This window comes from Brassica napus, chromosome C9 (assembly GCF_020379485.1).
Source record: "Brassica napus cultivar Da-Ae chromosome C9, Da-Ae, whole genome shotgun sequence".
Taxonomy (NCBI): Eukaryota; Viridiplantae; Streptophyta; class Magnoliopsida; order Brassicales; family Brassicaceae; genus Brassica; species Brassica napus.
Window position 1 is genome coordinate 27,472,207 of NC_063452.1, and position 14,068 is coordinate 27,486,274.

At 34.3% G+C, this 14,068-nt stretch overlaps 1 protein-coding gene across 2 annotated transcripts; it reads right to left on the bottom strand.

The window, feature by feature from the left end:
• Nucleotides 1-2,547: 2,547 nt before the first annotated feature.
• Nucleotides 2,548-5,209, bottom strand: LOC106366905 (protein WVD2-like 2). Of its 2 annotated transcripts, none has more exons than XM_013806585.3 (7): nt 5,037-5,209; nt 4,172-4,539; nt 4,016-4,098; nt 3,802-3,895; nt 3,662-3,733; nt 3,331-3,441; nt 2,548-3,080 (listed from the first exon to the last, which is right to left on the bottom strand). In XM_013806585.3, exons 2-7 carry the CDS (start codon nt 4,532-4,534, stop codon nt 2,820-2,822), a joined length of 984 nt encoding a protein of 327 aa, XP_013662039.2. In that variant the 5' UTR covers nt 4,535-4,539; nt 5,037-5,209; the 3' UTR covers nt 2,548-2,819. The 2 variants fall into 2 exon arrangements, with proteins under 2 accessions (XP_013662039.2, XP_013662040.2); XM_013806586.3 differs by having other exon boundaries at nt 4,962-5,187.
• Nucleotides 5,210-14,068: the final 8,859 nt, after the last annotated feature.

The window sequence follows — 14,068 nt, forward strand, 5'->3', positions numbered from 1 at the left end:
TTTACACAAAATTCGGCCAGACCTTTGTTGATTGCCTCCTGCCCATTTGCATCAAGAAATATCAACAAAAGGAGTCAAAGTCGTGATCATCCAAGAGGCATTCAATAACACACTTATTTCTCAAAAGTCTTAGAGTTTGGTTGTTTTCAGTTTCTGAAATGGTTTCTGGCTTTTGTTTTTGAAAAACTATTTTTTTGCCAATCAAGATTTTGGAAAAAATGATTCCCTAAAATCTAGAAAACTAGTTTTTCAAGTAACCACCTATTTCTACACAAAAACCAAAAGCTGTGTTTTTTTTAGATTGTGGCCAACGTAAGTTCTTTTATTCATTATTTTCTTTTACAATCTTTTATTTTTAATTTTTTCTTTTATAGTTATTCCATGTTTATTTCCTTTCTCAACTCCCACACATTTGTTTTACCATTATGTTATCAATTAAACTATGAAATAAAGCACTAAAATGAAAGAAATTAAAAATAAAATTATAAATTATTCAGAATGACAAATGGTGGATGATTATATTCATGTAGTTTCAAGTTCCACAAAAATATTTTATAAAAATTAAGTTATTGGAGTTTTGTTTAGCTAAATTAGTTTTATAATTATTTAAATAATATTTCATACTATTAGATTAATTATAACTGCTAATTATAACTATTATACATTTATTTAATAGTAATTTATTTTTACCATATTTTAAATTTTAAATATTTTTTTTTAAATTTTGTTTTACTATATTAGCTATTAATTGTTTATTGTTTTGAAGATATATAATTAAAGTTAATTTAAAATATAGCTATTAGTTTTTATTCTATGATATATTTTAAAAACGTTTAATATAAGTTTATTTATTTTAGTGATAGTAACATTTTTTGTTTTTAATGGTGTCTAGAAGAAAAAATTTATATTTATAAAATTTTTGAGTTCAAAAAACAAAAACCAAAATCTAATGTCACCAATCAAACTTTTTGAAAAACTAAAATTTACAGAAAATTCAAAAACTAAAAACTAAAACCAAAATCTAAAAATTAAAAACCAAAATCCAAAAACCAAAAACTAAAATCTAAAAACCATGTAAACAATCATCACCTTAGTCTTTGTTTGTGTTTTTTAAGTTTCTAATTTTTCACAATTTCTTTATGTCTTTCTTTGACCATTGTGTTATTATAAATATGTAAACTCTTCTATGAATAAAATCAGTCTAAGTTTGAGTTTATTTTAATTTTCTTATTTTCTCTGAATGAGAAAAAGAATTTTTTAGCTAGTTCATTGGTATGAACCGGCTTGTTGATTTGGTGGTCAGTCAATTCATCTTTGTGTGTTGTTTGGTGGTTAGCCAACGCATTACATTCGTTTTTAGGTGGGTTAATTTTAGATCGTGGGTATATCAAGAGCCATTATGCATCTCTTGACGATCCTTTCAATCCATCGTAGTTCCAAAAATACTATTTGTCTTTTCGAATCATCTCCAACACCCGGCTAAAGTGATCCTTGGATCTAGGACATATGGATAGCCGTTCTGGGTTTTAAATGTCGAATGGCGACTCTTGGCGTTAGGAGGGTCGACACTCGCCACACGCCATGGCTTTTTATGGCGATCGCCATGTGTATCCAAAAGCCAAATTACAGTCAGCTTCTACCCCTAAAGCATATATTTCAGAAACCAAAACACCTTATTCATTGATAAAATAAATGTAGAAAACATAAAACACCAAATGAAAACACATATTCAAAGCATAATACCAAAGCAAAACACCAATTCAAAGCAAAACCCGAAATCTAAAACAAAACAAGATAACAAAAAAATGATATACGTAATGAACATCAACTTAAAATCCTATGAACCCTATGTCAAAGAGAGATTTGCATAAATAAAGAAGAGTTACTGTCCGTGTATCTAGCAGAGAAAGCAAGAACTTAAGAAAAACGATAGGGTCATGTTACTATTATATAGTACTATTGTTGAAGTAATTAGGGTTTTAGATGGATTAGGGCTTTCTGTTTAGTATATTTAGGGTATAGTACTATTTTACTTAACCATTGTGGATTTAGAAACCAAAATTCTGTTAAACCAACTTGGTTTGTTTCTCAACAACGAAGCGACGCTATGGTCGACACGCAGTAAATAAGAAAAGCGAGCAAAGGCCGTCGACATGTGTACCTCGCATGGCCATGAGGGGTTCTGGCGTTTTGGAGATCGCCACAGGTCGCCACTCGCCATGGCGTTCAAAGCGGTCGCCATTTGAAACCAAGTAGCCGTTGCGTCAAAACCAACCAATAATTAAGAATGTGAAATGTTGCACAAAACATCATTTTATAATCTAAGCAAACTCATATTCACTGTCACTGGATAAAACAAAACTTGATATAAAATTTCGGTCTTTAACAACAGTTGTATAAACTGTTAAATTCTCACCGGGTCCTACTTGCTCAACTATATCTTCATCGAAATTTCACTTGCTCTTTAATGATCTCTAATCTAGGAGCAATATATTGAAAATAATTACTTCAACTAACCTTAACCTAAGTAAATATAATTCACACAAATGTTTAATAACTTAATTTTCAGACAACTTTGATATACATTTTCACATGAATTCTGAAACTGACAAAGAAAAGATCAAACAAGTAAGCGTAGCTGATTTCAAGCAATCAAATATAGAAATATTAAGCAAAGCAAAACAACCGGAACTTTTAAACTTGTTTTTTTGTTTTCACTCTAGAAAATGTTCTTCCTCTTAAACTTCTCACCCATTTCTCAAATCACCAAGTTAGTCAAAACGGAAGCTATAAACTAAACGTCACATCACTCCACAGCATCAATTGCAGTTCTCACCTGCCTCTCCCTCATTGCCACTCTTGTTTTTCCCATAAACTTCTTCAGACTTTGTTGGTGTTTCCCTTGTGGACTTCTTCGTATCTGGTGTCCTCCTCGGGTTGGATCCGTCCTTGCGACCGTCTACACTGTGGCGATGTCGAACACAATGCTTCCCTTTCACCTCCTGATGTGATGAGTTGACTGTGTCGCTGCAGCTCTTTCTGCGGTTAAGGTTTGGTGACTTGGGCCGAGTCAGAGGAAACTGTTGATAAAAAAAACACAGAATATTAACATAGCTCCGTTTGCAGGTAAGACAGTGTGAGATACTGACAAACTCATAACAAAGCTAACATGGCCATACACTAGGATAAGTAGTTCGTGTGGATAGTGAAGACATAACTCATAAGAGAAGGAAACAGAATGTTACTATGGGATTCTGTCAGTACTGGACAAGCAAGAAAATGAATCGAAAACGGACACAGAACAAGGAAGCAGTGGTTTTGTTTACATACCTTTTTCAATGGAGGTTTCTGTGGAGGAGGCTCGTTGTAGAAGGTCGGTACGGGATTAGCTTTGTAAGCCATGTTCTTCCTGAGTTGCTTAGTGACTACTTCTTGCTCTTCCTGGAAGAACAATACGTTTTCAATGTTTTTGAGAAAGCTCAAGAATATAAGATACCGAAACATGTAAGCCACTTGACTCAGAACATGTAAGATCGTTGTTTTCAAAAACTGTGCAAGCCACTGTTTTTTCTGCCCCATCATGCTATTCCTAATGAAAATGGATGACGCAGAAACTATATAAAGTAGAATCATACACCATACACTAGCATGCATGTAGTACCTTAAGCCTTTTCTCGTTTTCTCTCTTCTCTTCCTCAAGTGCTTTCTGTTTCTCTTCCAGCTTCTTGTAAAACTGATACCATAATACGTTGAACAACAAGTATGACATCTCTAAAGAGAGAAGAGAAACAGGGCAAATACCTCTTTGCGTCTCTCCAGCCGCGAAGTGCTGCTAAAGGTTGGAGCAACTCCAATGGTTACCTTGGGTTTAATAGTTCTTACAGATGTAGCTGATCTATACATACATATATGGCTAAGGATCAGAAATAAAAATAGTCATGTAGTGATTAGATGTTAAAAACAAATGTTTCTTCTTTATATTCTCCTTCTAACATGACAATAAAAGGAAGGATACGAGGAAGCAACAGAAAAAGTATCTTCATCATCATGGTGCTTCTTGTGATCTATTGTCTTCCTCGCTGGCATAGGCGAGTTTGGCTGTGAAACAAAAACCATTCAGTCTCATTTTCACAATTCCCATTCATAAGAACTACAGGCTTTGTTTATTTACCTGTGAACCTCTTGATCCTGAAGAAGAGTTGCGGCTAGCAGCATTTCCCGGCGAGCTATTATGACTATCAACTCCTGCTCTTGCGCAGACAGAGGAAGCAGCAGGCTTTTCAGCCGACAGAGAGAATGGCTTTGGAACAGTGTAATTCACGCCACCACCACCACGAGTTTTGTGTGCAGGAGGTGGTGTGTTTAGCTTCTTCCTTTGGCCAGGAGATGTATGGGATCCAGATCCGTCATCTTCTGCAACCGAGTTGTGATCAGTAGTACACTCCTTAACCTCTGCAGGCTCCATTTGCTGCGAAGATCCCGTCGAGCTGTTTAGCTTATTATCCATGTGTTTCTCCTCTGGTTCTCTCCCCATTACCACTTTAACCACAAAGACATAATTAACAAAAAAAAAAAAAAAAAAAAAAATCAGCTTTTTAAACAACAAAAAAGGCTTATTGAGGATATAAACTTCAAAGATCAACAATACCCAAGAAACTGTATCGTGAAACATAGATAGATTATTCACAATCAAAATGCATACACATCAAAACCCACTTTTGTCTTCAATTACATGAATATATAATCAATTAAAAAGAATATTACGAAACATGTGTAGGTATCCACATTCATCAAATCTATGCTCTTTTAATGCTTTTTTAGCTGAAGAAAATTAGGCGAAACCTAATTAATGTTGCAATTAAAACACTAAATTTTATCAGAAAATTAACAAAAAAGGAATAAAACATGAGAAGCATTTGACATCAGAAAACCTAATTGAAAAAAAAAAGAGAGAAAAGAACCTGAGTTGCACGCAGATCGAGATCAGATCGGAAACACATTTCTCCTATTGAAAGAAAGGTAAGGAAAATGCTTACGGTTTATAGCTCCGATATCTCCAGAAGCTTCGTCGAATACATATTCTCTCTTTCTGCGCAGGGAGGCGTAAATGCAAAAATCCCTCTTTCACGTCTATCACTTTTCTCCTTTTCTTTTTGTTTTGTTTTGTTTAATACAAATTGTTTTTATCTTTTGTTGACCAATAGAATGTTAAATATATTCGTCTTTTTATTGGCCTTTATTTAGCTTCTTTTGACTTTTTGTGGTTATTAAAAGTAAAAACACGGTGAAAATGCACTCATGGTTATCCTGTTTAAAGTCAACATTCTTGACTATTCCTACCCCGATAAGATCCGGTTCGGTTATCTGTTCAATTGAGTCGAATCTGGTTTGGTCGAGCAACACAGAATTTCCATGAGCGACATCTAGTTTGGTCCAACTGAGTGACGTATGGTTCGGTTGAAAATCATATATAGCCGTGTAAATAAGAGCAAGGGCATCTTTGTTTCACCGTCTGCGTGAATCATCCGGAAGAAGATAAAAATTTTGTTTGTTGAATTAAAATTGCAACTCATCTAAATAGTTCATCCGGATAATTTTCAGAAATTAAGACTTAATTTTAAAGTTCATCCAGCTGAAATAATTTGTACCATCTGGATGGAGATGGATATGCCAAAATAATATAATGTCTATTATACCCCTGATATAATTTACAAATTACAAAAATGTGTTTTTTCCGCCAAAAACGGAAAAATGCGTTTTTCCGCCAAAAACAGAAAAACCGCATTTTCCTACCAAAAACAGAAAAACCGCATTTTCCTACCAAAAACGGAAAAATGTGTTTTTCCGCCAAAAACGAAAAAACGTATTTTCCCTTCAAAAACGCAAATACATGTTTTCCCGTCAAAAACGTAAAACGCATTTTTTCATTAAATTCGCAAAATCAATTTTTTGCTAAAAAAGAAAAAATATATTTCCCTCCAAAACTATTTTATATTTTAGATAATTAAAAATAATAATTGTGAAACAAAAATAAAATATGATTAAATCAAAACAATGATATTTTGATTAAATTAAAACAAATGTATTTTGATTAAATCAAAACAAAGGTATTTTGATTAAATCAAAACAAAAGTATTTTAGTATTTTGTTTACTAAACTCGTCTGGCTGAAAATGAAAATTCATTACATCTAGATGGTTATATACAAACAATTATTCTAATAAAATCTGGATGGATCATATATAAATGGATAATTTGGATAAAAACAACAGATGGTGAAACAAACATCCCCTAGCAACAACAAAAGTATACCTTTGTTTCACCATTGACTATTTGACGTTGGCCGCTCTCTCACCGCCGTTTCCTTGCAGCTGACGGCTGCCGACGGGATTTCATATGTTTGTTTTATTATTTTGATAATATGGGCTTTTAGATCAACATAATTTTCTTCGGCGCTATGGGCCTATTCAAAATATCAGAATCTTGTGAACTAGTGGGCTCAAATCGCTCGGTCCCAGTTTCATATTTGTTATCCAGAAACTTTTTCTTAAATTTTTGTTTTGTTTAAAAGGAAATCGGAGTATATAACAAAAAACAAAATGTTATGAACCAGATCGTGGATGGCTCATAATCAAGAGATTATGATTTGTAATCTTTTCATTTATCTATGACGGTGTAATCTCTTATATAAAGAACTTCTATGTTATGAATAAAGATAGACTTTTCCATTACTTTTATAACACGTTGTCAGCACGAAACTCTAAATCCCTAAGCTAATACCCAAATCGAAAAACCCTAAAACTCTAACACTAGCCGGCGATCCGACAAACCCTAAACCCCGATCGCGTTTCTTGTTCCCGCATCTGTTCCAGCTCGCGTCCCCGATCAGCTTCAGCCCAAGGTGTTCCTGATCCTAGCTCAGACGTTCGCGACCCGAGAGCACCTCCAGCACGCGACCTCTTCCTCATTCGCGACAGCATCAGACAGCTCGCATCCGACGATCAAGGCGTTCCCGATCAAGCAATAAAGGACGTATGCGACCCGATATAAGCGACTCGATCCATTCCAGCTCGCGTCCCGTTCGTGTCCAGCTCGCAGCTCAACTCCTTTGGTGGTCCGATTTAACAATCATCTAAGGTTAAAAGGTAATTCAAAACCTAAGAACCAATAATCGAACATGGATTGATTGATAAAGAATGAAACCCTAAAACCCTAATCTTTATGAATTAAAACCATACGGTAATAGATCAAAAATCCTAATTGAGTACATTGAAGCTCTAAAAGTTCGATACCCCAAACCCTAAATCATGTTCCTACATGATTAAAACCCCAAATCGGTTTTTACAAGTTAAAATCCGATAAACTCTAACCCTATATCTATAAACCCTAAATAATATAAGTATAAGAATTAATTATACTATAATTATCAAATCACATATTAAAACCCTAATCGAATATTTTGAAATCAAAACTGTTTTCGGTTTTGATCATTGAGGTTTTAAATATGATTGAATCTGATGCTATGTTGCTAGAATTGTTTGACCGTTAAATTGATAGATTTATTTTCTCATCCTGCTTGGTTAATTGTTCATCTGATTTAAAATTGTTTAAACCGACCAGCCTGTTAAAACATTGATTGAATCCGATAGGTTTCTAGCTTGCTTTGCTTATACAATCAGATAGGTTGATAGATTGATTGAGGTTTACTTGTTTAAAATCTGAATGATCTGATTGCATTATTCTTGAGGTTTAGGATTAATAGTTTTGTAATTTGATATGTTTTAAATAGAAACCCTAAATAATCCGTATGGTAGGTTATATTGATCTGATTTGGATGTCTTTGAGAATTGAGAATCCGTATGCCAGGTTGATAGATTCATGATAAAATCTAATGTCTTGATGTTTAAGATTGTATGCTAAGTTTGATTAAATTGATTAATCTGATTATATGTTTTTGAGGTTTGATAAATTCGGATACTAGATAAATTATTTACACATGGTTTATGCTAAATACCAATCAACATTGAAACTGATTCATTGAAATTCATGCTTGAAATCTATATTCTAGTATTGCTAAAATTAGCCTTGAAACTGATTCATTGAAATTCATGCTTAAAATCTATATTCTAGTATTGCTAAAATCAGCATTGAAACTGATTGAGTGATTAATAATTTTTTTTACTAGTCTTGCTAAAATCTATTGATTGTTAAACCCTAATTGCATGATTAATTGAATCCGTTTTTGTTAGTCTTGATAAACCATAATATTATGAGCACATAGAAATAGTATTGCTGAGACTTGCTAGAAAATGACTGATTGATTAAATGTCTTTAAGATTGATAGTCTCATTGTCCTCACAAGATTGAAATCCGAATTGATTATTTTTTAGAGTAAGGCCGCATGAAAATTATACCTAAATATTAAGTGATATATGATTTGAGATGTCGAAAATCAACCTGAATTTTGCTGCCGTAAATCTCTCTGGAGATAATTATTTACGGTGGGCATTGGATACAAAGATTATTCTAAAGTAAAAAAAAGACTTGGTGAATGTATCATAGAAGGCAATAATGCTAATGAGAAAGATTGATACAGGGCAATATTAATTATTAGCCATCATCTTGTTAAGAGTCTCAAAGATCAGTATCTGACTATAGAGAATCCTCTAGACCTTTGGTCAGAGTTAAAAAATCGAGATATGATCACCAAAGAACGGTGTTATTACCAAATGCCCTATTTGATTGGAGGAATCCCAGAATCCAGGACTACAAGTCCGTGGATGAGTCTATTGCTAGCTGGGCAAAATAATGGATTACTGATGAGAAACAGTGAATTGAGACCTCTTGGATTAACCCCATTACCTGATACCAATAAGGCCGCAGAAGAAAAACAAAGGTAACTACGTCCAGAATGATAGACCACACGGCTATGGCCGTGGAGGGTGGAAAGGACGTGGCCATGGCCACTATTACACATTTGGCCATGGGAATCACTATGGCAGAGGCCGTGGGTATCAACCCAATTTGAGCCATGGTCAAGGCAGTGGTCGTGGTATATCCTTTAAACCACAAAGCTCGACCAAATCAGTGTGCCGTAGATGTGGAATGGGGAACCATTGGGCTAAGATATGAAGGACTCCCAAACATTTTTGTGACCTCTATCAAAGAGAGTCTGAAAGGGAAGAATCCTGAAACCCACTTGGTCTATAAAGATGGTGAAAATAATTCCGAACATGATCAAGATGATCTTATGGAATATGAGACTTATGATTGCCTAAAAGAATCAAGTTTGATAATCTGATTTCGACATCAAACTTGTGTGATTGCTTTGCTTGTATGTTTTCTCTGATTTTTATCTCCTTGAATTTATTTCTATTACATTGTCTGCTTAAATTAAATGAATGAATGATTTTTCTATATGAGTACACTGAAAAACGCCAATATAAGTACTAAAGCAGGTATCGCCAGTCTGAAAGAAGACTATGACTAGGCTAATATATTATTGCCTAAGGATATGCATCTAGAAATCAATGATGCCTTATATTCACCTAGCTCTAAGAGCAAGAGCAGCCTATTGAGTTTTAAAGATATAAGAATGAATGGTTTCAATATTGAAACAATGGGCAAAGGAAACAAAGAGTTCCTTCAGATATATGTATAAAATCGACCAAGGCCATAATAAGTCCTAAAGACTATACATGCATTCTCTACTGACCTAGACTATGCATAGATCAGTATGATAGAGGCTAAAAGCCTGCAAAAATATACACTTTATGGCACGACCGAATTGGCCATCCTGGTCCAAACATGATGCGAAAATTGATATTCAAAAGGCACACATTAAAAGATAAGAAGAGTTATCCCAAAGAATCTCACGTGTGTAGCATGTACACAAGGGAAACTCATTAGGCCATCACCAGTAAAACGGCTACGAGCCCCTTTTTCATAAATAAAGACTATATGTCTAGATAATACTGGTGAATACATGGGGATAAATGTGGACAATTCTGTGATACATGTCCATACCAAGAACGGCTTGGCCGAAATCTTTTAAAACGCAAATAGCTGATTGATATACCATAACTTATGAGGTCAAAACTCCCATTCACAGCTTGGGTCACACGAAATTTACATGCACCTAAGTTAATATGCATCAGGCCATTTAGTGAGCATAGATATCCCCTATCACAATTATTAACGGGTCAAGAACCAGACATGCCCCATCATAAGACATTTGGATGTGCTGTCTATGTACTAATTGCCCCACCACAGAGAACTAAGATGGGACCACTCAAAAGGAGGATGGGAATATATGTTGGATATGATTATCCCACAATAATAAAGTACTTTGAGCCAACTATGGGTGATTATATTTGAGGCCAGGTACACAGATTATTTTAAGACCAGGAGGAGAAAAAAATAATAAAGCTGGTGAAAGAAATATAATGGAATCAACCATCAATGTCTTGACAAGATCCTCAGACTAAAGAATGTGAAATAGACGTCCAAAGATTATACATTTACAAAGCTAGCTAATCAAATGCCAGACACATTTGCTGACCCGAAAAAGAATGACTAAGTCATATATAAACCAGCTTGTAAAGCACCAACAAATTTGATGTCCAAGAAGAGACACAGTCAAGTAGCTATAGAGTCTAGACAACGTATGAAACGTGGTAGACCAAATAGGTTCCAAAAGATAAGAATCCTCGGAAACAAAAGAAAGGTGCAGAGAATGATAATCAAAATCCAAATCCAAGGTTACTAAGGAAACCATCCTAGACATGGAGATAAGGCCGGCCGGCTCTAAGGTACAGGTACCAAACAATGTAGCTTGGGACGCCAAGCTGCAAAGTATTAAAGGTCCTGATAATAATGAATCTCAATCGATTATATCATGTCTGGAACATAATGGAACCAATAAGAAATGTCGACATAAGATGATTTATTTGCATACAAGGTAGCACTTGAATTTATGAATATAAGCGAGGATCATGAACCCACGTCAATATAAGAGTGCGCACTCGTATAACAGATTTGATTGAATGGAAACGTGGGGTTAAATAGTTTAAAGAAGAAAGGCGTATTTGACCATATGATTAAGACGCCATATGATGTTAAAACCAGTGGATATAAATGGGTCTTGTGAGGAATAGAAATCGTGAGATATAAAGCTGATGTTGCACAAGGATTCTCACAAAAACTAGTAATAGATTATGAGGAGACATACTCCCATGTGGTGGATGCAACTACTTTTAGATTTCTCATAAGTCTGGCTATATAAGAGAGAAAATTAGACTTGCAGCAAGTTGATGTAGTGACTGCTTATTTATATGGTCCACTGGATAATGAAAGTACTAGAGGGTATTGAGCTGAAAGTACAGCAAGTTCTCGAGAACAATATTGATAATCATCAAAGTATATGATCTGAATATCCTATGAACCTCTGGATACAATTTCCCAAACAGTTGAATATCTTAAGAAACAGTTTGAGATGAAAGATCTTGGAAAACAAAGTTTTGTTTGGGATTACAGCTTGAGTACATTAACAATGAAATCCTTGTGCATCAAATAGTCTATACAGAAAAGGGTACGCAAGATATTTAATATGGACCAATCTCACCCATTATCTAGTACATGGGCGTGAGATCACTTGTTTTGGACACTGATCCATTCAGTCCAAAGGTGGACGATAAAGAAGTTCATTTAGTCCTGAGATGGACGATGCAGAAGTCTTGTTTTAGACACTGATCTGATTGGTCCATAAGAAGAACGATGAAGAAGCCTTTGATTTTGGTTTATTTTATACTAACCAGCCCAAAGAGGGGTTATTTGGTTTTGTTGATTTGTTTTCAGACAGGTTATGTTTTACACATGGTGGTACACGCATATCACAGCAACATCATCCAAGATTTTGTGTGTGTGTATTTGAGGTCGATGACTCAATATGTTCGATCAGATTGTGGCATGACTGATGGTAAAGAAGAACCAACTATCATGTTCGAGGACGAAGCATATTCTGCCAAAGATCTTCATCACCCCCGGATTGCAGAAAATTGGAGAGGTCCATGGGACCTTCAGTAATGTCCAAATCAGAGGGAGTAATGTGTGTTGTAATCTTTTTCCTTCACCATGGTTTTGTCCCAATTGGTTTTCCTGGTAAGGTTTTAATGAGGCAACATTAAAGCACGTTACAAGCTCTAAATGGTTATGGCATCCAAGGGGAGTGTTATGAACCAGACTGTGGATGACTCATAATCAAGAGATTATGATTTGTAATCTTTCCGTTTATCTATGACGGTGTAATCTCTTATATGAGGAACCTCTATGTTATGAATAAAGATAGACTTTTCCATTACTTTTATAACACAAAACTATATTTCACTAAGTAACCATTTTCTTCATTCTCTCTTCTTTTTCTTTCCTATCTCTCTCTACCCTTTTACCACAAAACTAAGGTGATGATTGTTTCACTAGTTTTTAGTTTTAGTTTTGGTTTTTAGATTTTACTTTTTAGATTTTGCTTTTTGGTTTTCAGCATTTAGTTTTTGGTGTTTAGATTTAGATTTTGGTTTTTGGTTTTGTTGTATTTTTTTTATTTTTCAAAAATAAATTAATACATTACTTTAAAATAATACAACAAAATAGCAATAAAAATTTATAGTTATAATTAAAATTATCAAAATATTGTGATAATTATTTTAAAAATAAAAATAGCCATTCAACTTTAAGAAAATATAAATAATTTATATGAGAAATTTTATAATTAGTTTCAAAATTTTAAGTATTTTTATTTTGAGCTTTTTGCAGAATTGACCAATAACTTAAAGTTAAACACAAAACTAACCTCCTTTTTTTTGAAAATTGGTTTTGCCCTATTCACCCCACAAGTTCATATAATTTACGAAAATGCCATCAATTTTTTTTTTCTTTTTTTTTTTCAAAAATGACATTTTTACTCTCTCACCCTCATCATCTTCAAGTAATTACAAGATTGCCATTGTCATCAATACCACAACCACCATGAACAACCAATTTGAAGCTCTTAATGCTCCCAAAATCGATTTGCCCTTCTTCTTTTTCCATTCTTGTGAACTAAACACAACATATCTCTCACTTTCTCTCCACAATGAGCTAAAAAAACCCAAGATTTTGATTCTAATTTTTTTATGGTTCATAGAGTCATAGAAGCTAACGATTCTGGGTGGGTTACTTTCGTTTGTGATTCTGTGTGCTTGGAGAAGCCTTATGTATGCTAAGGAACTTAACTCACCAATTTAAGGTATGACATCGAGTTTTTTTCCAGATCTGTTCGTCAGACGACTTACTTGGGAAGTCGTCTGGCTGTAGACAACTTACCTGGAAGTCGTCTGGTCAACGCAGAGGTTATTTTTGCAATTGACTTTGAAATCTGTAACCTGAGACGACTGAAAGTTAAGTCGTCTGTTTTTGTTTGGTTTCAAAAAAATTTCCAAAGAACCTAGACGACTTACATTTCAGTCGTCATAGGTTAGTTTTGCATTTGACTGGATAATTTCAGAAGTTTGACTTCCCCAGACGACTTACATTTCAGTCGTCTGGCGAAAATTAAAATAATAATATTTTTTTAAAAGTAAACGACTTACAGTTAAGTCGTCATAGGTTAGTTTTGCAATTGAAAAAAAAACTTCAAAAATTAATTATACACAGACGACTTATACTTCAGTCTTCCACGAGACGACTTACTTGTAAGTCGTCCAGGATTTTTTTCTGAGATTCTGGTCAAACCTCGTAAATCCTGGATGACTTACATTTCAGTCGTCTCGTGGACGACTGAATTATAAGTCGTCTGTATATAATTAAATCTTGAAGTTTTTTTTTTCAATTGCAAAACTAACCTATGACGACTTAACTGTAAGTCGTCTACTTTTAAAAAAATATTATTATTTTAATTTTCACTAGACGACTGAAATGTAAGTCGTCCAGAAAAGTCAAACTTCTGAAATTATCCAGTCAAATGCAAAACTAACCTATGACGACTGAAATGTAAGTCGTCTAGCTTTTTTGGAGTTTTTTTTTAGCCAAACAAT